The sequence below is a fragment of the Dendrobates tinctorius genome, unplaced genomic scaffold (assembly GCF_039654945.1).
Source record: "Dendrobates tinctorius isolate UK_male_01 unplaced genomic scaffold, ASM3965494v1 ptg000011l, whole genome shotgun sequence".
In the NCBI taxonomy this organism is placed as follows: domain Eukaryota; kingdom Metazoa; phylum Chordata; class Amphibia; order Anura; family Dendrobatidae; genus Dendrobates; species Dendrobates tinctorius.
The window spans coordinates 128,387,993-128,414,341 of NW_027361679.1; the positions used below are offsets into that span (position 1 = coordinate 128,387,993).

A 26,349-nucleotide genomic window follows, 5' to 3' on the forward strand; every position below is an offset into this window, starting at 1 on the left:
CTCATTATATTATATCCTAAAAGTATCAGCATCTCTGGGGATTAGTAACCCAGGGTTTCCTTATCTTTAGATGGCTATATAAGATGGAATAGTACCTGAGGCCATGACTTCTATGCGGAGGGACAAATGTTCACCAGACCACTGTGCACCTCGACGCGCGTTTCATCAGGTCGGCCTGAACTCAGCACATGTAAATACAACCAAAATGTTTGTGTGATGTGGAATATGTGAGCATTTGGGGCTCTTCTTTAAACTTTTGCCCTTGGCCCCACTTTGTCTAAAACCGTTCCTGCAGCTGTCTAACATTGCTAACTGAGTAGTTATCTGCTCAGGTCACTCAGCTGCTCAGGCTCTCACCTTCTGAAAAGAGATGTTATAAATCTTGCAAAATCTCCAGCCCACAGCTTTCAGAGCAGTCTCTTAATCATGACTGTCTGCATATTCTAATGCCTTGTGATCTCTATATGTAATTACATACTGAATGCGTTACAGCAGAACTTGTGCTGAGTTTAGTAGATCTCCTAATTCTACAGTTCTCTTCATCTTAGCTGTCATTCAATGTGGAAGAGTCTACCCTCCTAGAAACTAGGAAGCAAGGAAATTGCTCTGAGCTGCTCAATAGACAACTTGGCAGTACCCCTTTGTCATTGTAAGCAATTTGTGCTACAGTAAGGCTAAGTTCACACGTAGTGGAACTCTCGCGGAAATTACCGCGAGAGTTCCGGAATTCCATTCCGCGGGAAAATCGCATTTTAAATTCCCGCGATTTTCCCACGGAAAAACTAGCATTTTGCAAGCGTAATTAGCTTGCAAAATACTAGCGTTTTCCAAGATCTGTAGCATCGCTTGGAGAACTGATTGACAGGTTGGTCATACTCGTCAAACATAGTGTTTGACAAGTGTGACCAACTTTTTACTACTGAGGCCGCATATGCAGCATCAGTAGTAAAAGATAAAATGTAAAAAATAATAAAAAAAAATAAAAAATGGTGTTATTCTTACCTTCCGGCGTCCCGCGCAGCCTTCCCGCCTCTCTCCACGCTCCCGTTCCCAGTAATCCTTTGCGAAAATGCCTGCGATGACATCCGTTCTCGCGGGGTCGCGACGTCTCACAGAAATTCGCGATGACGTCGCGCGAATGACCGCGAGACTTCGCGAGAACGGACGCCATCGCGGGCATTTTCGCAAAGGATTACTGGGAACGAGAGCATGGAGAGAGACGGGAAGGCTGCGCGGGACGTCGGAAGGTAAGAATAACAATATTTTTTATTTTAAATTCTATTTTTTACAGGGATATGGTACCCAAAGCCCGGAGGACAGTCTCCTCTCCTCCGGACCGTGGGTACCATCCGCAATTGTTCTGCTTACTTTTCGCATGGTGTGCACAGCCACATGCGGGAAGTAAGCGGAACAATGCATTCCTATGGGTGCGGGATCGCCGCGATTCCGCAAAATTAATGAGCATGCTGCGTTTTTTACCGCGAAGCGATTCCGCCTCGGTAAAAACCGCAGCATTAGCACAGCATTGCGGAATCCCATAGGAATGCATGGGATGCTTATTTTTCGCGTTTTCGCGGCAAAATCGCCGCGGAAGCGCGAAAAAAAAAACCGCCACGTGTGAACTCAGCCTAACTCTTATGTGATTAGATGGATAGCCCCCTCCTGTACCAGTGAACATTACAGGCTCATGAACCTCTCAGCAGTGCAAGAGCTGCCTTTTCTTGGACCAGTTTTGGTAGGTACTAATCATTGCATGTTAGGAAATCCCCCCCAAGACCTGCTGTTTTGGAGAAGTCATCATGTTTGTAATTGTTTTTAAATGTTTTAAACATGTCAATGTCAAGAACTGGTGGCTGTGTAAAATACCCTACTCCTTAAGAGTTGCTATTATGAGATGAGATAATCATTGTACTTAAATACATCTGTCAGTGGTTTTAATGTTGTGGCTGATGAGGATTTGGGTGGTTGTTGAGCACTCATTTCCATAGGATAGAGGATAAGTAGAGCAATATAGCCCTCTGCTTTCAGACTTTAGTTTTTAATTTAATTATTTTATATATATTTATTGCAGAAATGTCTCTCCTTGATTCCCCAGAAATACACCCCTTCTTCCCCCAGAGGAATAAGTCAAGAAAGTCTGTAAATTGTCCATACTTTAGCTTTCTTTACAGATGCAGCACTTGTTTTGGCATGAATTTAATCTCTTTTTATACTTTTTTCTATTTTTTTTTAAATTTGTTAAGTTCTATAGAAAAGCCCATTAGGAAATATAAAAGAAACACCTATTTGGGTGTTTGCTGATATCTTCAGGTGCTCATAGGTGTTCTGCCTGCACACAACCTGCTCAGGTGAGCACCTTCCGTTTACTTTCCTTTGTAGCTAAAAGGGTATCACCCGATGGTCTTGTGCGCTTTTTGTCCCCCCACAGCTTTTATACCAATTCCCAGATAATGGCATTATTTGAGGTTCAGGGACCCCAGTGCAAAATCTACAAGGCCCCCATCAAAAGTAGCATTTGTGTTCTCACATGGTGCAAAGGGACCCTTGGCCCTCTCCTCAGTCATTCAGGTCGTCACTGGCTCTCCCGGAGATCGTGTGAGATTATTATGTCATGCAAGCCCTGCTGCCCCTGACCCCTCCTTCAGATGTAACTGGCATCTGGAGGATGTCAGAGCTGCTGCTGCTCTCTCACTTCCTCCAGATGACTGATTTGTCTGAAGAAGGGGATCATTTCCTTTCTTGGGATCTGACCACAGTGACCCCCACTGATCCTGAGAAGCAGGCCTCTTAAGAGCCATGTTTGAATAGGGTCGCTGGAGATATCTGTGTGCTGCGCTCAGTCGGTCTATGCCACTCCCATAAGAATGAATGGAGCGGCAGTGTGCATGATTGACCACTGCTTTTTTCACTCGGGGCTCTTCAGAGCTCGATTTTCTAGATCGATGGAGGTTCTTGCTGTTGGACCTCCAGCGTTCGGAAAGTTATCCCTTTTCCCACGGATTGGGGATAGCTTCCAAACTTGAGAATACCCCTTTAAATCATGTAAATTTTGTACCCAGCTACAAAAACAACTGTATTCCATTTTAGTGCACTAAAAGCGTGTCCATTAATTTCTCAGAGCCTACTAATGTGTGTGATGTGGTGCCAAATATTGCACAAAGTACTGGTTATATGCACGTAAGGAGACCACCAGCGCTCATGACTCCCCGCACACCCCTTCGGATTTCCCTCAGTTCATCCCTTTTCACAGAATGTCAGTGTCTGTGCATTTTACACAAGCACTCATACACAGATATTGAAAAAAGAGGTACAAGTGGCGTGTGCCTCTAAGCACTGGTTGCCACGACGACAGTAAATGTCAGGTTCCGTGCAGTGAATAGTCGTTTCCATGGTAACCCCATCCTTTTCAGAGAGGTGCTGTTATAGCCGGAGCGACAGGTCTGGGGGGGAGGGGAGAGGTACAGGGTAGCACGATGTGTGCGTGCAGTATGTATATGTGTCTGAGTATATATGTGCACTATAGGTATCCATTACTGTGCATGAGGAGAGGCATAGAATGTATCTATGTGCACGGATTGGTATTGTGTGTAACCGTGTGTTCCTCTGGCAGAACTCTGCATGTTGTGCTTCTGTGTGTTCTCCATATATTGTCAGCTAGTTTTCTCTTTCATGGCCATTAGTGCAGTCGTATACTGCCATGCATGCTATGGATTGCCGCTCCTTTGTGTTGTTATACTGTGCCATGTATTGGGCACACGCATCTCAGTATATGAGGCTTTATAAATGTACAGTCATGTATTTCTTGTTACCTATTTACTATAATAATTGCAGGCGGAGGATCTGCTGATCACATAATGTGGGTGGGGGCCTTCTGACCCTCTGGCCACAAGTGATGTAGGGGCAAGAAGGGTCCGGGCTAGTTGGCTTTCTAATGTTCACACCTTTTGTTATCCGAGAGAAAAGTCACTGCCAGAGGAGTTTGTCAGCGGCTCCGTCTTAGAAGAGCGCTAAGCCCAACGTTCCTGTGTATCCAGGAGTGAAGCGATCATCTGATTGACCGCTGTCTAATTATGACGGCCATCGGGTCATTCAGATTTTTTCACATGAGTTCTTTCAGTGTTTTTCTCGGATATAACTCGTATCCATTATAGTCTATAGGGGTGTTCACATGTCTGTGTTTCTTTGCAGACCAAGATAAAAAAACACAACAACATGTCCGTTTTTGATCTGAGTGACAGATCAAAATTGCCCAAACGCTATTGGTCTGTGAAAATAATGGACAGCACACAATTCAAGGCCATGTTTTTATGTGCAAGAAAAGTCATGGATGTGTGAATGAAGCCTTAGATGCATTGTATAAATTCACATTTGCTCTGAGGGTCCACGCAGGGCATTAGGGGCTCCTAGGGTATCAAGCGTTCATTTGAGCTGAAAGACGACAGAAGAACGTGGTCACTGTTTGCCGTGAGGAGTAAAGTCATTACCAGAAAAAGACAGCGAAGGCTAAAAAGAGCAAAGGGTGAAAAGGGGCTGAAACACTAGCAAAGTTCCTCTAGACAATCCCAAGAGCAGAGTGACATGGGAGCAGCCCAAAATGTGACAGTACAGAGCCAGTGACACAGAAATCTAGAGACAGATGCGAATCCTGGGGCAGAAGCAGAGACCCACACACACAGAAAAAGAGATAGACGGTGACAAGTGAGCAGAAGGGAGCACTCGTATTCTGAACAGAAACCCGAAATTTAGTTCCAACTGGGCTCCTGACAGTTTTTTGGGATTGTGCACGTTGTCACAGATTTCTGCCCGGTGTTGCTTAACACTGGAATTAGCAAAGTCATAAAATAGAAATGTTATTATGTAGAGCTGCGTTTAATCCTGCCATCCCATACCTATACAGGGCCAGTTCAGAATTCAGCTGTGAAACATGGCACACGTATTTCCTCCATATGCAGACATTTTCAAATTTTCATGTTTTCACACTTAAAAACTCTCTAAAAGGTGTCAATTTTTGCATAGACAAGTGTTAGAAATATGACAGTATGCTGGAAGTGCTATATCGGGTGACACATTTTCTGCATTTTAAAATGTGATGTCCATGAGACATCTTTTCTACATGGACCCTAATTGGGGTACCTACTAATGTAGCTGATAGTGACCACCAGGTACGGACTGGGGCAGAAATACAGCCCTGGCATTTGGAATCACACAGGCCCATGCTGTCCCTGTCCCCAAGCTCCAGATGGGATATATTACTAATATTACCCTGGATGGAGGAAAGGAAGATTTTCTACAAGACCAATATTTCTAATGATACCCATGGCCTGCTGGGGTAAGTGACGGAGTCAGCGACTTTGTGCTCCGTCACAACTCTAACAGTATGGGTGTCTTGTCAACACTGATTCTGGTAACAATGCAGCAGACAAGGCGGCCCACGACCAGACAGGCCCTTCTGGCATTTACCAGAATTGTCATATGGCCAGTCCAGCCCTGGTGACCACCCTACATTACACTCCTAGGTAGTTGCAGGATATGCATCCTTCTTGATGTGGAAGGTAACATAGCTAATGGACACTTATCTCAAGGCGCCATGAGGTGAAATATAGTGACCATCATTGGTCTCAATTTGCCAAACTATTTAGCAGCCTTTCTACATTTACCTCCAAGTCATACAGACCCTCAATACCAAAGCCATAGAAAATATTACTACACGGCCAAACTTTAATACTGGTTCTGATATTGTATGAATCTGACAGTAAAAAATAGAAAAACTCTTGGCGCGCTTCATCTGATGTTGTACTGTGTTCTCCTTACTATTGAGGTCTTACTATTTTTTTGCTACCATTTACAGGCTATATAATGTATGCAATGTGTTCATGGAATTGCAGCTTAGCGTAAGGCGGTATTACAGGTTTAACATGCTCCAGCATTTTGGATGGCTGAGTGAGACCTCATTCTTGGGAATGGGCCACCGGTGCTGCCTTACTTCATGTGGCACATGGATGAGAGTTGCATTACTTTGGCTGCTATGTTTTTCTAATGTCATATAATCCCTTTACTAGACAAAAACAAATTGGTATCGATAGCCTTTTTAAAGCATATGAGAAAACACTGAGGACATGCGGACCATGCAGGAAATGACTAATGTCCGAATGAGGCCTAGGACAAATATCGTGTCGTATAACCCCTTAACGGGCAGAGTGTTTCAGCCCTAAATAACATGAAACTTTTTAGCAACTTTGCCCTTGAGGTGATTAAATGGCCCTAACCATTTTTTTTATATCGGAAAGCTGTTTTTCCTGTGGAATTGTATTTGTTTTCTTTTGATTTATTCTCCACATTCAACAGTCATGTTTTTTATGTATAGTTCTTGACATTTGCAAGCTTAAAATTAAAAAAATATTCTAAAATAAAGTATAAGAATGGCCACTATTTTACTTGACAGTCTGATACTAATATGTACAGTCATTGCTTACCTACCAGCCATATGGGTCAATGGTTTATGTTGGTTTGGGGTCATATTGTATGTGTGTGTGCATATGTGTAATATATATATATTTTTGTGGGGGGCTTACATGTTTACCATAAGAGGTCATTAGATTTCTGGGTGGACATTCATTCTCTATAAATTTAGTTTTCCACTGAAACTAGTGCATCCATAGAAAGCAGAACAGACCCCTGTTGTGACATGGATCACAACTTTGCTATGTCCGGGGGTCTTCCAGTGATCATATGATGTGAAGTTATAGGTAGCATTACTGACGTTTTCCCTATTCACAACATGGCACTCATAGTACATACAGAAGGAGTTCTAAACTGATGCTCTCTTCTCCTCTGGGTTCTTGGTCATCCGTGACCACTGGGGACCTTACCTGCTTTGGCTACATTGCAGAACCAAGAACTTTCATGTCTCAGCTAACATGTATTTCCAGGGCTGTGGAGTCGGAGTCGTGGAGTCGGAGTTGAAGCCCATTTTGGTGGAGCCGGTGTCATGGAAATTGAGGAGTCGGAGTCAGAGGTTTGGCTTACCGACTCCACAGCCCTGGCAGGGTTGTGGAGTCGGAGCCCATTTTGGTGAAGTCGGAGTCATGGAAATTGAGGAGTCAGAGTCGGAGGTTTGGCTTACCGACTCCACAGCCCTGGCAGGGTTGTGGAGTCGGAGCCCATTTTGGTGAAGTCGGAGTCATGGAAATTGAGGAGTCAGAGTCGGAGGTTTGGCTTACCGACTCCACAGCCCTGACAGGGTTGTGGAGTCGGAGCCCATTTTGGTGGAGTCGGAGTCATGGAAATTAAGGAGTCAGAGTCGGAGGTTTGGCTTACCGACTCCACAGCCCTGTCTATATCGGCACTTCATTAAAGCCCAGGACCAAGTAACATGTATGTTGTGCTCTTGCTTTTTCTAGTTCTTGTAAGTAATTGAAGGGCTACAAAGTGGAACCATCAAATGTGGAACATGGCCAGGTAATTTATTAAAGGGTTATTCTCATCCTAGAATGGACAGACAGCTGCAACTCCTATTCAAGTGTATGGAGTTGTCCCAAAGTTCGCTTTCCTGGGGATTGTTATTGTGCAGGAAATAACTGATAAGAAGCAGCAGAGATTAACTAGCAATATTGCTCTTTCATTCGTTTTCCAACAGTTTTTGAGTGGGCCTGCTTAAAAAATGGAGGTAAAAGCACCAAGAAAACCATCAAAACAATGGCCCTATAAATTTCTGTGGGAAAACGACTTGCTGATCTGCTCAGGCCTTCAGCTTATTTCTTACACTTCAGGATTTCACATTCTTGTCCAATTTTCCAGTGTTTTTCCCCTTGGAGGATGTCAATGGGAGGGCTAATAAAAAACCCAGCGATCATTCTGAAGGTTTGTTAGCATTTTTGCTTATTTCAAAATCAAGCAAAAGTAAAACGTTATTTATTTAATACATTTAAATAGCGCCATTAATTCTGACAGCGCTTTACAAACTTTATCATCACTGTCCCTAATGGGGCTCATTATCTAAATTCCCTTTTCCGGAGGAAACCCATGCAAAAGCAGGGAAAACATTCCAAGTTTTCCTTTTTGGGATCTGAACCCTGCTCACTTCACCCTTCCGCACCTCTCCTTCCACTCAGCGATGATACCAGGGTACACAGCACGAGACCACCGGGCCTAATGAGTGGCTGAGTTTGGGAAGTAGATGTGATGTCTCCGCCACATCCTTTCAATAGTGGGGGTTAGTGGACGGGTGGTGCTGGAGTAGCAGGGGCGTAGTAGGTAAGTACTGCGTAATTTGTTTGCTTTAACCCAATCTGTCTGTGAAAACCATGGGGGTGCGCAGATGTCATCAGTATGCAGCCCTTGATTAACATTGCAGTAGAGAGAAGAAGCTTTGCAATTTTATGTCTTTTTCCATACGGAAAAATCACAGATGAAACTCTGATGGTAAAAGCGGAACCATTCACCCAACACTGATGAAACTCTGATCCAAAACACTGATTTTTTTTTTTTCATACGGGAATGATCACAGACGTCTGGCTGAGGCCTAAGCCACATGCCTAGAAATTGGACTACTTTTGTGCCACTTTTATGATATGTTTTAGACTTGTTCTTAGAATGTGTCTAGGAGACATGGCCCATTAGGAAATGGCCGGAGAAATGCGTGTGTCCTGATTCACAATCCTATGCTCGAGCATTTGTCGGAAGTAACGCGCTGCACGGCGGACCTGTGCCGTCCAAGGTAGAATCGGGCGGCACACTGAGCGATGGACTTCATTAGGGCGGCTCTGATGACACCATGCACTATTCGCATTAGATCAGATACACATGTAAAGCATGGCATGTAAACCAGACTAAGGTTATGTGCATCTAAGACTCCGGCGGACCTTCTGAGGTTTTCCAAGGCGAATTCACTTCGGGAGAAAGCTGGCGGTCTTTTTCCTGAAGCGGCTTTGCTGTTTGCTCTGCCGTCAGCGGCTTTTTTTTTCTAAAAGCTGGCAAGGAGGCCACCCGAAGGATGAACATGCTACTTGTTTTAGGGATATTGGAGCAGCTAGGATAGAAATTTTCCCAAATATTTGCATTGTATATACAGATTATTACCTACCTTAGGGGGAACCAACTCTCTAACTCTGAAGTGAAGTTGTACCAAGTGGTCATTCCCTAGGTCGGACCATTGCTCTTATTCTACACGACTTGGGGAACACCATATACTATACTGTACGTCCCCGAGTGTGCAGAATGGTAACAAAGCTTTTGCACTTGGTGATCCTTGGACTTTTGCATTGCTGCATATAGTTTTCTATTCTGTGATTCTCTCTTGTGTATATGTTGGTGATAATGAGAGAGCACGCGGGAGCTGATCCTGCAGGTGACCCAGGCTTTTAGGCCATTCGCTATGGGCGAGGGGTCTTCCGAGTTTTGATGTGGGGTTAACTGAATAGTTTTTTCTTCTTTTATTTTTTATGGAAATTGTGGCTCCGAGTAAACCACTTTCCACTTTGTATAATGGCCTTTTCCCTTTCCCTGAGTCCGTAGCTTCATTCAATCTGCAAGTCTTTTTCCCTTTTTTTTTTTTTTTTTATTCAGATGTCTGTTTTTTTAATTTTTCATCCTCTCCGCTTCGTTAACGCCATTCTAAATGTCTTTTTAGGTTGCAGGTGCACTAATCATTCGTCAATAACCGTTTCCTTCCTATATTTCTGTATTTGTATACTTACAATAGAGTTCAGGCACCTAGTGTTATCCCATATCTGCTTTTCAAGGTAAAAATAGAACAAAAAAAACCTTTTTATGAGTGGGTAATGCTTTGGGTAAGAAACATTTATCCCAAGTGTTCTCTGGTTCCAGATGGCACGACCAATTCAGGTGAAGCCAGCAGACAGCGAGAGTCGGGGAGGTATGTATCGTGGAAGATTACCCCTTATCAGGGTCCAGCAGTGCTCTCTGTACATTGTTGGAGCATCCATCACCATTCCGAGCTGTCTGTTCATTAATGGCATTGATTATGTTACATCCCAGATCCCAGCGTGTTCATTCTCAATGTACAGCTACATGCTATCATTATACAGCACAGCATGTTCATTACACAGCATCATACTGGGAAGCCCCGCCATCACCAGTGTATACATATTCATCATCATTATGTGTTGGTAGCCTGAAGCATGATAGGTGGCTCTCAGTCAGCACGTTTGTCATAAAGCATAGGTGCTTCAATTCCGTTTGCTACACATCCATGTATAATTGGTGAAATGTTGTTTGTTGATTTGAAGACCCGGGCAATAATTGCCATTTCACAAGGTTTGTAACCGCTTTCTGCCACCGTAGTCCTTGTGCGGGTTATTAAAGGTAATCTGTTGCCAGGTTTTTCCTACTTCATCTAAGGGCCACATGATGTGGTTGAAAGACCCTGATTCCAGTGATGTATCACTTACGGGCTGCTTGTTGTAATGATCATAATCACCGCTTTAGCTATTGCAAATCTACTAGTTCTCTGAATGCTGAGCTCTCTATAACCCCACCCACATCACTGATTGGTAGCTTTCTGCCTATGCAGAGTGTACACACAAAGCTGCTGGAGGCGGGGTCATAGAGAACTCGTGAATTTACTAGTCCACAGCCTGCAAGTGACACATTGCTGGAATCAGGGCCTCAGATTAGGTGGCAAACACCTGGTGAGACCTTCTTGTAAATACTGGGTTTACATGTTTGACTTGCAATACAGCTTAATGTGATGATTGCCAAGGGGTTAGGATGTAAGTGATATCTTCATACCTCTGATCACAGTTTGACCCGGGAAGGACAGCCCTCCCTATGCTAACAAATGGTGGAGATTCCGGTTTCCATGCTGCGAGCGCCACAATTGGACTTACAGGACACATTGTAACAGTAATTCCAATAATAAAAGCCTCCAGATAATTGAACTAGTTGGGTCGCCTTAAAAATGTGTGTGCAATATACCTTCCTTAGCAATGCAAGGCAACGTTGCACATCAGTCCCGAAAGCGCAGAACAATGACCGTCTCCATTGTCCATTATCGCTGTACGTATCACCATGCAGGCAGTGCTTTCATTGCTGGTCATGCAAAGATTTTATGACAAAAACCAAGCAGAGCATGCTTCTCCTGCGTTGCATGCATGGCTGACATACAATTATGTTCAGGAATGTTCATGTCAAAATTGATTTTTATTGGGGTTTTTTTTGTGAGAGATAAGGAAAAAAAATCATTACATATAAGGAAAAGCTGAATGTCTCCATCAACCTTTTAGCTCAGAGTTGGCGTGTCTGAGCCTCCCTCTGACAACCTTCATTAATGTACGGGCACCATATGTGATCAGACATCCGTGTTATGCTTGACCTACATATGGAGAATCGGGCCCATATGCTGCGGTAGCCATTCTTACAATATTGACAGACAGTTGGTAGGCACTTTTGCCTTTACCTATTGGAAACGAATCCCCAACTAGAATTTTTTTTTGCTTATTTCAGCGGTAACTAACTTACTATTAAACTGATGCATGACTGTCTCTTCTGCCTTAAATACAAAAGTGTGCAAGAAGGAGCCCACCCTTACTATGGTCTTCTAGACCAGTGTTCACCACCTCCAGTCCTCAAGGCCCGTCAACAGGTCATGTTTTCAGGATTTCCTTAGTATTGCCAAGGTGATAATTGCTTCACCTGTACAATACAAAGGAAATCCTGAAAACATGACCTGTTGGCGGGCCTTGAGGACCGGAGTTGGGGAACACTGTTCTAGACAATTCCTTCTTGTGGACCACAACCCATAACGGATGGAACCGTTTGACGGTAGGAGGATGCCGTTGTTTTTGTGAGCCCATGTCCTCATGCCTATAGCGCCACTTTACTATATGTCATGCTTGGCAGTCATTTTGAGCTAAGAGAACCAAAGTCCCTTAAGATTCCTATACAAATTTGAGTAAAGTTGGCTGAATGTCCCGATCTAGGCATGACCAGCGGACCATCTAATGTGTATGGAAGTCTCTCAACTCAGTAGAGAGAAGGATTGTGCATTTTGAGATCTAACCCCCATTCCTTTTGTTATCCCTGGGGACAATCTGTCTCCCGATGTGTCTAGCATGAGCTTATTCTGCTCTCCCTATACAGGACACAAGCACTCTTAACTGAGCCGATTGTGCATGTGTATTGGGAGATTGGAAGAGAAGTCTGATGGATGAGTGGGCATTCGGCCGACCACTATCTGATGTGTAAGGTCACCTTTAGGCAGTTGCAGAAATTACTATTATTTGTGGCAAAGGCTATCCCTGTTCGTAGGGCCCCTTTGCAGTCATATGCTATATCCGCCCCTGATTTATTGCAATGAAAAGACTAATTTGTTCTCTCAAAAAAATCACCTTGACTATGGTCCGATCTGATCCAGTTCAGCCAGACCAGATCACAATATTAATAATAGTAGTAGTCTTGCCACTAAACAATATATAATGGCAGCCTAATTGCCCAAATTGTAGTGTATTCCCGAGAAAGATCATAGTCTTATGGTAGAACACTAGTGTCACCATTGATGGCACATTACTTGTCCCTTTCTGCTTCAACGTCAGAACATCTTTCCGTGTATGATCAAGCAATGAAGGCGATCAGTGACTGGTTGTGGTGGTTTAGTACGGTTAGTGAACTGCTTCTGTGTCATGTTGTGTTCTCATAGATGGTTGTCTGCACCCTCATTTCCATTGCTCCACTACATCCATTGTGAACTGCCCAATTCTACACTGTGATGTTCTTTCCCTGCATGGATCTTTGTTTTACATTTGTGTATGATCGTTCTTTGGCGTCTTGTCGTTTTATTTCTGTCTATCCTAATTGATGTTGATTTGGATACATTTTAGAGTATTGTACATATATATTTTTAATCATTATACAGCCTAGCGTCCCCATGTTCCCAGCTTAGCCCAGCCTCCATGACCTGGTTTTGCCAGCTCTGTCTGCAGCAGCTGAGCATTCCCTAAAACCTTTGCAAAATACATCACCACCGCCCTGGCACACCGCGTGCCGGCACTGCCCATTGTCATAGCAACCAGATGCAGCTTCCAGCTTCAAACACAAATTGTCATGGTTGCTGGACAGCATGTGAAATTGCCAATCAGAGGGTGAAGAGAGAGGGAAGGGGAGGGGGACTCTTGTGGGAGAGAGGGGGCTTAGTGTGGGTCTGTGTGGAGGGAAGAGAGAGCAACCGAGCATGCAAGATGGGAGGGAGTGGGAGGAGGATGGGAGGGAGTGGGAGGAGGATGCCCTGTGCAGCATGTGTGTGTGTATGGGGATGGGAAGAGGGGACGCATCAGCTGTGTCTACTATGTCAGAGCAATACTAGGGAATGTTTAATGGGTCAGTGACATTTTTGTGCCATTCTGCATGACTTACCCATAAATACGTATTACGCCATTCAGTATACAGAGGCAAAACCTCATATAGTCATTGTGGTTGCATGCGAACATATGTGCACATCTGAACCATGTGTGGAATATGGACATGCAAATATACGTAGAGGGAAAAAAATATTGGTCCAGGGGTACATGTCTCATTTATGCTCACCTAACCGTCACTGCATACTCTGTCTGTTTTATTAGGCATATACAGTATGTCAGTATGCTGCATGTATCATCCTTATCTTTTCAGATTTGTTTTCCTATATCAAAATTTGTAGCTTTATTTCTAATGCAGGGTACTGGGAATTTAGGATTGAAAATTAATTTCATATGAAGGATGAAAATGTTGGAAAAGGATTCTTAATTAGCCTTATGTCAGTTATTTGTACATAGCAAAAGAAAAAAAGGGGGCTGCACAGATCACACAAGGATTAGAGCAGTGCCCAACCCTTAAGGCAATCGGAGCATTCTTTAAAATTTAGGCCCGAAAAAAAAATCCAAGTTCTAGCTCCTGTTTGTTTGGTAAAGGTCCCACTACCTTTTAAAGAGGATCTTTCACCAGTTTGACCATACTAAACTGGACACATCATTGAATAGCAAAGAAAACTTTACACTCAACTTCTAGAATATTTTTTTGGATTTTTTAATGCAGGCAGAAAATAATAGACGTTTCGGCCTCACTGGCCTTCATCAGTAACACTTTAAATGTGCCTGGTCATGCACTAGGCGCTGGGCATGGAGCCTGAATCAAATAGTACCTGGGTGGGTGGGGGTGCCATGCAGACATCAGCGACCCAGAATCCACTGTTGGTCAGTACACAGCTGACCAACAGTGGATTCTGGGTCGCTGATGTCTGCATGGCACCTCCACCCACCCAGGTACTATTTAATTCAGGCTCCATGCCCAGCGCCTAGCGCATGACCAGTCACATTTAAAGTGTTACTGATGAAGGCCAGTGAGGCCGAAATGTCTATTATTTTCTGGCTGCATTAAAAAATCCCAAAAAATATTCTAGAAGTTGAGTGCCAAGTTTTCTTTATTATTCATGTATGGTGTGGGGCCCTACTTGAGCACCTTCTGAAGTTGTGCATACGCTGTTTTTCTTTTACATCATTGAATAGTGTCTGCAGGGCAGCTAAATATCATGTTTTTATCTTTTGCTTTATCTTCTCAATTGCAGAGTTGTTTGCTTGTAAATTTTAGGTAATTTGTTATAAATCCAACATAGCGTAATTTTTCCCTTGCATAACGTTGACCAATCAGAAGCAAGAGGCATCATGCAGGGGAACAAAGAACATGCCCCCAGGTGTAGTCAGAAGAACATGCTATCTAATGAAAGACAGCCTTGCTCTCAGCCATGATTCCTGCAGGTACTATGTAGAGTAGAGCTGAGTGCCGTTACAAACATCAGCAGATTTTGTCTCAAATGAGTCAGTGTTGGGGGAAGGAGTACAGCAGAGTTGATTGTCAGGACGTTACAAACACCTCCAGCTTTCATCTCAGGAAACTTAGTGTGCGGGAGAGAAAGTACAGTTGAGCTGAGTGTCATTATAAACACCCATTGCAGCTGCAGCTCTCCTCTCAGCACTGGTTTGCTGTGAGATCAAAGCTGGAGGTGTTTGTAATGACACTCAGCTCTGCTGTACTCTACACAGTAACTGCAGAGATCAGAGCTTTCTATCTTTACATGCCTCACTAGAGTATGCATGTTCTTCTGACTTTATGTGGACATAGTTTTTTTTTCCCTCCATGCCGGGGGAAAATTTACATGTCCCCAGAGAAGATTTGGTGGTAATGCCCAATTGGGCCTAATCATAAATTATACCCTAAACTTTACAAACTAATATGTCTGTAACAGAGATGAGGAATTGAAAAGTAAAGCCTACATTGTATTCAGCTCTGCAGCCACTGTTCCACGATATGGTCTGTTTAACATGCTCAAACTGGTAAAAGGTACTCTTTAAAGCCCCTGGTCCCAGATTACTGTCAGCCCACCCATGAAAAAGATAATGTAAATAGTAGAGGAATCTGATGTCTCCTATTAGATACCATCATCTTCATACTCATAGACATAGTGGCAGTAAGCCAACAGCTATTAAATACTGCTCGTAACCATTTAATATATGAACTTTCCATTATATCATTTTGCAATGTTTTAGTGTTTGCTGTAGTATATTATTGAGGTTTGTTTTCATAATTACATATTACTGTTCAACTTCTAGGACTTGTAAGTTTTTAATTTTTTTTGACCAAATAACCTATGTGACTAGGTGGCACTAACCTGACACTTGGGACCACAGGTGATCGCAAACTGTTTGTGGGGATGCTCAGCAAACAGCAGTCAGAGGAGGAAGTGACCAGCATGTTCCAAGCCTTTGGCTCAATCGAGGAGTGTTCTGTTCTCCGAGGACCCGATGGCAGCAGTAAAGGTGAGGCCACCGAGAAAAAAGTGGAGTATTTTTTGCACAATGTAATTTCTATGTGTTGTCCATAGAGATAGCCACTTATGTACTGAAAGTGCAGTTTCCCCTTTTTTTATTAACACAGCCTGCTTTAACCTTATGTTGATTTAGCAAAGTACTTGGTGAATCATATAATTATCGTAAGGCCTTCATTCTTCCACTCACTTAGTATTGTCCTCATTAGACGGAGTTCCTTTTATTAATGTCTTTATTAATACGTTCTCTATGCTATCTATATACTCGTATGTTTGCAGGCTGTGCCTTTGTCAAGTTCTCATCTCATGCTGAGGCTCAGGCAGCGATACATGCTCTACACGGAAGCCAAACAATGCCAGTAAGTATGCCGTTCTCCAGGCACAGCTCGGGTACCCATACGTGCCCGTGCAGGTCGCTGGTGTATCAGTCATCTTTGCTATGTTATTCTGAGAATTTATGGACAGCACTGCCCTGTCGTCCAGAACAGGTTATACAGAGGGTGACTTTGCTCATCCTGTTCCATTCATTCAAAGCGTAAGGTTGCAATAGTCAGGAGCCTGTCTCAGCGAAAAGAGGGAGCGCAGAAAAAAAGACAGCAGAATTGTAGAGGCAGAAGACAAAGACGTGGAAAACACCTTTAACTTACTAATACAGTTTCCTCAAGGGGAATCTGTCACCAGGCTTTTGCCACCTAATCTGAGAGCAACATAATGTAGAAACAGAGACCCTGATTCCAGTGATCAGTCACTTACTAGGCTGCTTAGTGTAGTTCTGATATAATCACAGTTTTATCAGTAGGAGATTATCACTAGAGGACTAGTAAACCTGCTGCCAGGTAGTCAAAAGGTCTGTGTTACCTCACCCCCATCGGTGATTGGCAACTTTTTATGTACATTGTGCACGGGCACAAAACTGCCAATCAGTGGTGTGGGCGGGGTTATACAGAGTTCAGCATTCAGCTATATCTGCAGAATCTTTTGATAAAATCACTGCAAGTAGCCCAGTAAGGCTAATTTCACATTAGCATTTTTTTGCGCAGTGCCTCGTGCGCAGTAGAAACGCATGCAAAAAACGCATCATGCGGTTTTGCATGCGTTTGCTTTTTTTGGCGCATTGGTTCTCTGGGGGTTAAAACCTGGGTCTACACATTTTTACGCCAAAAATGCATGTGCACAAAAAGGCAGACGAACGCATGTCCATGCGCACGCCTGCGATCCTATAGACTGTAATGTGATATTTTGGCGCATTACGTGCGCTAGCGTGCACATGCGTTTTTTTTACGCCTTTTGGCGGACCCAAAAATGCAACAGGTTGCGTCTGGCGCGCCTAGGCGCACACCTTGAAAAAACGCATGCGCACGAAAACGCGTGCGAACGGGTGCAAACGCAATACCATGAGCCCTCCATGTTAAACATAGGGACACATAACGCATGCGCATGGAGATGCGCTGCGCAAAAAAAATGCTAATGTGAAACCAGCCTAAGAGACACCATTTGAATCAAGGTCTGTGCCTTATGTCACGCCGCTCGCATAAGGGGTAGCAATCACCTGGTGACAGATTCTTTTTAAAGTGCTTGAGACTACTACTTAAAGTGCTTGAGACTAAGTAAAATGAGTTGATCACTGTACGTCAAGCTTCCCTCGCCCCCTGGGATCACCAGCTGTTGTCAGGGAAAGTCTTCTCTACACCTAGTAGAACATGGTGACTATTAGGCAGCTTTGTGGTCTGGAACATAGAGGGCATCTTCAGCTGGTGAGTCCTCTATATCAGTGGTCCCCAACCTTTTTTGCACCAGGGACCGGTTTCAAGCAAGACCATTCTTCCATGGCCCGGTAGGGCGGGGATGGAGGTGTGGCAGGGGCGGGGCTTTGGTCATAAGGGGGCGGGGCTATGGACGCGGTTGTAGTGTAGCAGTGCATACTTATAATTAAATAACATTTATAATGTGACTCAACTCACCATAGGTTTTGAATGAGTGCTCCATCACCCCATTCTTGCCTGCTCCATCACCCCATCACTCCCTTCTCCCCATCACTGCCATCTCTCCATCATTGCCTTCACCCCATCACTGCCATCTCTCCATCACTGCCTTCACCCCATCACTGCCATCTCTCCATCATTGCCTTCACCCCATCACTGCCATCTCTCCATCATTGCCTTCACCCCATCACTCCCTTCTCCCCATCATTGCCTTCACCCCATCACTGCCGTCTCTCCATCATTGCCTTCACCCCATCACTCCCTTCTCCCCATCATTGCCTTCACCCCATCACTCCCTTCTCTCCATCATTGCCTTCACCCCATCACTGACGTCTCTCCATCACTCCCATCAATGCCTTCTCTCCATCACCCCCCTCATGGCCTTCTCCCATTACCCCCATGATGGCCTTCTCCCATCACCCCAGGCATCATGGTCTTCTCCCATTACCCCCTCATGGCCTTCTCCCATTACCCCCCTCATGGCCTTCTCCCATTACCCCCCTCATGGCCTTCTCCCATCATCCCAGGCATCATGGCCTTCTCCCATTACCCCCCTCATGGCCTTCTCCCATTACCCCCCTCATGGCCTTCTCCCATTACCCCCATCATGACCTTCTCCCATTACCCCAGGCATCATGGTCTTCTCCCATTACCCCCCTCATGGCCTTCTCCCATTACCCCCATCATGGCCTTCTCCCATTACCCCCATCATGGCCTTCTCCCATTACCCCCATCATGGCCTTCTCCCATTACCCCCATCATGGCCTTCTTCCATTACCCCAGGCATCATGGTCTTCTCCCATTACCCCCTCATGGCCTTCTCCCATTACCCCCATCATGGTCTTCTCCCATTACCCCCATCATGGTCTTCTCCCATTACCCCCTCATTGCCTTCTACCATTACACCCATCATGGCCTTCTCCTCATGTCCCCATCTCCTCCAGGGCCAGGCTCCACCTACACAGACACACACACACACACACACATACATGTACACACACACACGGCCAGGCTACACACACACACACACAGACCACACACACACACACACACACCACACAGACCACACACACACACACACAGACCACACACACACAGACCACACACACACACAGACCACACACACACACACCACACACACACATACATGTACACACACAGACCACACACACACACACACACACATACATGTACACACACAGACCACACACACACACACACACACAGACCACACACACACACACAGACCACACACACACACACAGACCACACACACACAGACATACATGTACACACAGACCACACACACACACAGACCACACACACACACAGACCACACACACACACACACACACATGTACACACAGACCACACACACACACACACACACACAGACCACACACACACACACAGACCACACACACACACAGACCACACACACACATACATGTACACACACACACACACACAGACCACACACACACACACACACACACAGACCACACACACACACATACATGTACACACACACACCACACACACACATACATGTACACACACACACAGACCACACACACACACACACACAGACATACATGTACACACACAGACAGACATACATACACACACCACCTCTCACCTGTCGCAGCATCGCCCGCGCTTCCTCGCTCTCACACAGCAGCGGCGCGCTCCTCTCTGTGTCAGTCAGAGACAGGAAGCGCGGGCGGCGGGCAGGAAGCTGGACGGGTCCTTGCAGCTCCGCTCCTGCTATTCCCTCTTGCAGGCAGCGGAGCTGCTTGATCGCTCCCTGCCCGCCGCTACACGCCGTTAAGAATTGCTGCGCGCCGCCCCAGCCCCCGCTACGCCACTGACCGCCCCTGGCTCCCCTTGTGTCCGCGGACCGACAAGGGCACTGCAGCGGCCCGGTGCTGGGCCGCGGACCGGCGGTTGGGGACCCTTGCTCTATATGACATCCATATGCCTCAATAGAGTATTTGGACAAGGGCTGTCACCCTGAAACAACTAGCTTATTAGTTTGGCATGTTATACTGCCCGGTCTATGTAAGTTAAAGAGTTTTAGGGTATGTGCACTTGTTGCGGATTTGGCAGCGGATTTGGCCCTGCGGTGTACAGCACCATGTAAACCTATGGAAAACAAAAACCGCTGTGCACATGCTGCGGAAAATTCCGCGCGGAAACGCAGAGGTTTATTTTCTGCAGCATGTCAATTCTTTGTGCGGAGTTTTTACACCTATTCCATTATGGGAATCCGCAGGTGTAAAAACGCAGGTGAAATCCACACTAAATCTGCAGAAAACCCGCAGGGAGTCCGCTGGTAAAACACAGGTCATGCAGTAATGGAATCCGCAACGTGTGCACATAGCCTTATACATACCCAGAAGCCAGGGTAATCAGCAGTCAGGATAAATCAGCAATATTCTCCGTTAGTGGGGTAGAGCAATAAGAATGGCTGTACTTTCCTTTTCAGACCAGAAAGTCTGGTTAGCTCCATTGGAAGAGTACGGTACTGTATATAATTTCCTGTTCCTTTGCTTCTGTGGAGAACCATGATGCGCAGACCATCAATAACATTTTCCCTTGAGTCTTTGAGGTGTCTGGACACATAGTAATTGTAACTACTGACTTAAGGCATGTTACATTTTATGGTTCTGGCACACACTTCAGTGTCTGCACACATTGCTTATTGATGTCTCTCTAGAGATGTCGGCTCCAGCAAGTCCAGTCCCCCACACTGCCTCAAAAGGAAAAACAGTGGCGGCTCTCATGACATTTATATATATATATATATATATATATATATATATACATATATATATATATATATATATATATACATAGAACTTATTTGATTATTATTTACTTTTTGAATTCTTGTTTTTCTACGTATTTCTTTATTCTTCTTATTGTTTTTGAAGACACTTTGCTGATATCAGTTGGAGATCCACTGGCCAAATATAAACTGTAGGAATCTACATCTACATGCCTATACCTTATGATGTATGGGGAACTTGTGAATTAGGTGCCTTAAAGGGGTCCTCTGGGAATACAAAAGATAAAAAATAACTATAGGAAATGTCATTATAAATAATTTCCTAAATATATTTAATTATCAAATCACAATAGCTTTGCCGAGGAAGTTTTTCACTATAGAATGTAAATGGCCTCTGTTTTGTTACAGTGACAGAAATCTATCAGTTTGGCAGCACAGTGACTCAGTGGTTAGCACTGCCTCTTTGCCTCACTGGGGTCCTGGGTTCAAATCCCACCAAGGACAAACTCTGCAAGGAGTCTTTGTATTTTCATCATGTTTGCGTGGGTTTCCTCCGGGTTCTCCAGTTTCCACCTACACTCCAAAGACATACTGATATGGAATTAATATTGTGAGCCCCAATGGGGACAGTGAGGTCTGTAAAGAGCTGCGAAATATGATAGCGCTGTATAAGCAAAGCATAATAAAAAAAATAATAAGATGCCTGTGAGCATGTGCAGTAGGAAGCTTTTCTGTGGTGACCTGGAGATAACCTATACCACGCGTACTGGCAAGCTACAGTATCTCCAGGTCACAGCAGCCACTCAGCATTCAGGAGGATGGGGTAGACAGCAGTTAGAGCAACCTCTTCCTCTAGTGTTGTCAAATACAAGTGGTACTAAGGTAAGATCAGAAAGACAGGGTGGACAGCAGTGAGAGAAACGTCTTCTTCTAATATTGTCAATACAAGTGGTACTAAGGTAAGATCAGAAAGACAGGGTGGACAGCAGTGAGAGAAACGTCTTCTAATATCAATGCAAGCAGTACTAAGGTAAGATCAGACAGGGTGGACAGCAGTGAGAGCAGCCTCTTCTTCTAATATTATGAATACAAGTGGTACTAAGGTAAGATCAGAAAGACAGGGTGGAGAGCAGTGAGAGCAGCCTCTTCTTCTAATATTATCAATACAAGTGGTACTAAGGTAAGATCAGAAAGACAGGGTGGACAGCAGTGAGAGCAGCCTCTTCTTCTAATATTATCAATACAAGTGGTACTAAGGTAAGATCAGAAAGACAGGGTGGACAGCAGTGAGAGCAGCCTCTTCTAATATTATCAATACAAGTGGTACTAAGGTAAGATCAGAAAGACAGGGTGGAGAGCAGTGAGAGCAGCCTCTTCTTCTAATATTATCAATACAAGTGGTACTAAGGTAAAATCAGAAAGACAGGGTGGACAGCAGTGAGAGCAGCCTCTTCTTCTAATATTATCAATACAAGTGGTACTAAGGTAAGATCAGAAAGACAGGGTGGACAGCAGTGAGAGCAGCCTCTTCTTCTAATATTATCAATACAAGTGGTACTAAGGTAAGATCAGAAAGACAGGGTGGACAGCAGTGAGAGAATCCTCTACTTCTACCATTGTCAATACAAGCCATATTAAAGTAATATGAGAAAGACAGGGTGGACAGTAGTGTGAGTAGCAGGCTTCCCATCTTTTATTTATTTATGTTTTATTATTTAAAAAAATCATGAACTATCAACATTTTTTTATGGTCAACATTTGAAAACCATAGTAAATCCTTAAGATTTTAGGTGACATATTTCTACGGCCCATAATTTTTATATGAAGACATTATCTACATTCACTGTGAAATACAATAAGGATGATAATTACAGTCATAACAATTATGCAAATGTATCCAGCTTACAAAAAAATAACAAATGCATAATTTTTTTTTACGGGCATAAAAAAGCGCCTTATTTTTACAGATTGTCCAGGAATTTCAGGGTGGCTGGCAACCGTGGGTGGGTCGCATTTTCTTACATCAGCACTCCTGGAATCTTCAGTATACAATTAGTAAGAAACAGGGCTGCCACTAGGAATTTCGGAGCCCCATACTGGCAAAATTTTCAGGGTCCGCATGAGTGTATGACCAGGCTCCACCCCAGCCCCGCCTTCATCCCTCGAACCGTCCACAGTTCCACCGCCCTCTCTTGCAAACACTCCACTTCTGGACCACATCATCACCAATCACACATTTACAGTTCCCATCACCACATTCATAACCAGCAGCTTTTGTTTTGGCCTAAAGATTTTTTAATCCACCACCATAACAAGGTAGACTCTTTGGCCGGGCTCTACTCTACTGTAACTTACTAAACATTTGTTAAAATATCCAATACAATTTTGGTGTATTTGTATTTATTTTTCAATTTTTAAATGACCAATAATATCACAAACAAGGAACAAATACCGACCGCACCATGATCAACCCACATATTACCACCACATGGTGACCAATAATAACACATACAAGGAGCAAATACCACCACACCATGACCAGATCATTTATTACCACCACAGTGACCAAATAATAGCACATACAAGGAACAAATACCACCACACCATGGCCGGACCACATATTACCACCACAGTGACCAAATACTAATCATTAATAAAAAAACCCCACAATACTAATGTCACCATAAGTGCCATTATACACAGGAGCTCTGTATATAGTATACAGTGTATAGTGTCAGTGTTTAAAGGTAACACACTGACTCACCAGTGACATCTTTAGCTGAAGTCCTTCATCTTTGCTTTTCATCTTCATCCAGCGCACACTGCCATCACTTCTTCCAGCCAGGGCTCATCTCTGCAGAAAATAACACAGTTATCTAAAGCACATTCCATAATTTTTCCCCAACCGCTATACTACACCATATGAAGAAAAAAGCAGCCGTATCGCCCTGCACAGTAACAGGACCTCTCTTCCCCACACTGAAAGCAGCATCTTCAAAAATATAACCTTTAATTAGCCCCTGCAGTAATAATATCCCACATTAGGAACCCCATTCTGCCTCATGTCTCTCCATACTTCCCCCATGTCTCTCCATATTGCCCCCATAGTCATCCATAATAGTATAATGTACCCCATAGTCATATATAGCAGTATAATGCAGCCACATAGTAGTACAATGCACCCACATAGCGGTATAATGCATCCACATAGCGGTATAATGCACCCCATAGCAGTATAATGCACCCCCATATCTGTATAATGCACCCCATAGAATAATACAGCTCCATAGCTGAATTATGCACCCTCATAGCAGTATAATGCACCACCAAGGACAACATCTACAAGGAATTTGTATGTTCTCCCTGTGTTTGCGTGGGTTTCCTCCGGGTACTCTGGTTTCCTCCCTCATTACAAAGACATACTGATAGGGAATTTAGATTGTGAGCCCCTATCGAATTAAGGGCGCTATATAGATGAGTAAAAGAAATAAAAAAATAATAGTAGAATGCAGCCTCATAGTAGTATAGTGCACCCCCATAGGAGTATCACGCAACTCCATGGTATAATACACCCTCATAGCAGTATAATGCACCCTAAAATGCTCCCCAATATGAGTTTAACGCACCATCATAGTGTAATGCACCCCCATGGGAGTATAAAGCAGTCCCTTTCCATCTCTCCCCCCACCCCCATAGTATGATGCAGCCCCATTGTGGTATAATGCACACCAATACCAGTATAATATGCCACATACTGCGGCTTTGCAAAAAAAAAAGTTTTTCCTTTCCTAGCCGAGCTTCAGCGGTGGCCTCCTTTCGAATTCAGACGAGGCGCGCAGCGTCGTTTAGGCATATGACAGTGATGTCATATGTCAGCTGCCGGCCTGTGATTGGCTGTCAGCTGTTCACTGTTGCCATGCAGGAGGAATCTCCTGCACTGCAACAGATTTTAACTGATCGCCATTCCAGCGCTTTACAGACATTATCGGCACTGTCCCCATTGGGGCTCACTATCTACATTCCCTATCAGTATGTCTTTGGAATGTGGGAGGAAACCGAAGAACCCAGAGGAAACTCACGCAAACATGGGGAAAACATATTCCCTGCAGATTTGAACCCAGGAACCCAGCATTAAGAAACACATGGTGGACAGCAGCGTGAGCAGGCTCTTCTTACCTCAGCACTCCTGGGATCTCCAGCATTAGGATATCCACTAAGTGCACAATGCACGTCTTCCTGTACATGAAGGGAGGGTGTGAGGTTCCTGGTGCACATGCTCACAGGCATGTCCTAACATTATAGGACCGATTTCTGTGGGAGTGTAACAAGTTGGCAACCATTTTAATTCTATAGTGATATTCTCCATAGACAAAAAGAATGTGATTTGCTAATTAAATCTTTTTAAGAACTTAGAATTAAATTTCCTTCAGTTATTTATTTGTTTTCTATTCCTGGAGAACCCCTTTTATTATTGGTGTGTTTTGAACGCCATATAGTCAGCAGTACAGAGTAAAAATAGAACCTCTCATTTACTGGCAACTTCATTAGGAAGTGAATTGTAGAAGAACCCATAGTACTGTCCACCCTCTCTCACCACTTTGAAGCACTGAACCTTATATGTATGATCCAACCTCCAAAGCTTCTGATCTGTGATGACTGAGGCAGTGAAACCCCCCGGCTTGGTTCACATCAGTGACATGGCTTCTGTCCTTCAAGTCTTGGCAGATTTGATAGATTCCATTCACTTATAATGGGATCTGTTGGTTTGTGTATATATATATATATATATATATAGATATACTGCTCAAAGAAATGAAGGGAACACAAACAGCCTGTTGCAAATTGAATAGTGTTCCCTTTATTTTTTGAGCAATATATATATATATATATATATATATATATATATACATATATGGTATAAATATATACGGTATATATATTGTATTATTGTTATTATTCCAGATGCCAAGTTCAGAAAATATATTACACTTTTTTTTTAATATCTGTATTAGATTCATATTAATATTTCCAGTATTTATAGTTTTGATAATAGTTGTCAAAGAGGAGATGGCAATATTTAGTTTTGTTGTACTGATGTGTTTGTTGGTCTGACTATATAACATTGGTTCAGTATTTAAAGGGAATTTGCTACCCCATCAAAGACCAGCATGATGTAAGTGCTGAGACTCTGATTCCAGTAATGTATCACTTACTGGGCTGCTTTCTGCGATTTTGATTAAAATAAATCACTGTTTTATCTGCTGCAGATCTGCTAGTTCTCATAATGTTGAGCGCAATACAACCCCGCCCCCCACCGCAGCTTTCTGCTTATTCACAGTGTGCACACAAAGCTGCCAATCAGTGGTGGGGGCGGGGTTCCACAGAGCTTGTGATTATGGAGGACTACATGGCAGCAGGTTTGCAAGTCTTCTAGTGATAATCTGCTGATAAAACAGTGACTTTATCAAAACTACAGCAAGCAGTCCAGTAAGTGACACATTACTGGCACGAGGGTCTCTGTCTCTACATTCTGCTGCATTAAGACTAGGTGGCAAAAACCTGGTGACGAATTCCCTTTAACTGTACCTGGCATGGTAACATTGACAGATGATGGGAATAAAAGCTAAAAATCCTATTATATATTTATCCTTTAGAATACAATGAGTAGCCAATTATTGCAATCTGCTAGCTACTGCAATTGGCTGTGATTATGCAAGCTGATGGCAGGATAACTGGATCTAGCTTAGACATCTCTACCTGTCTAG

General features: G+C 43.8%; 1 protein-coding gene across 2 annotated transcripts in view; it reads left to right on the forward strand.

Annotated features, from left to right (window-relative positions):
- The window catches only part of CELF5 (CUGBP Elav-like family member 5), a 195,236-nt gene that overhangs the window by 142,297 nt on the left and 26,590 nt on the right, over nucleotides 1-26,349 (forward strand). The window contains exons 3-5 of one of the 2 annotated variants that reach the window (XM_073547588.1): nucleotides 9,826-9,874; nucleotides 15,645-15,803; nucleotides 16,091-16,170. In XM_073547588.1, coding sequence (XP_073403689.1) covers nucleotides 9,826-9,874; nucleotides 15,645-15,803; nucleotides 16,091-16,170 — 288 coding nt within the window. The remainder of the gene's footprint in view (nucleotides 1-9,825; nucleotides 9,875-15,644; nucleotides 15,804-16,090; nucleotides 16,171-26,349) is intronic. The other variant, XM_073547598.1, reaches the window with a different exon arrangement.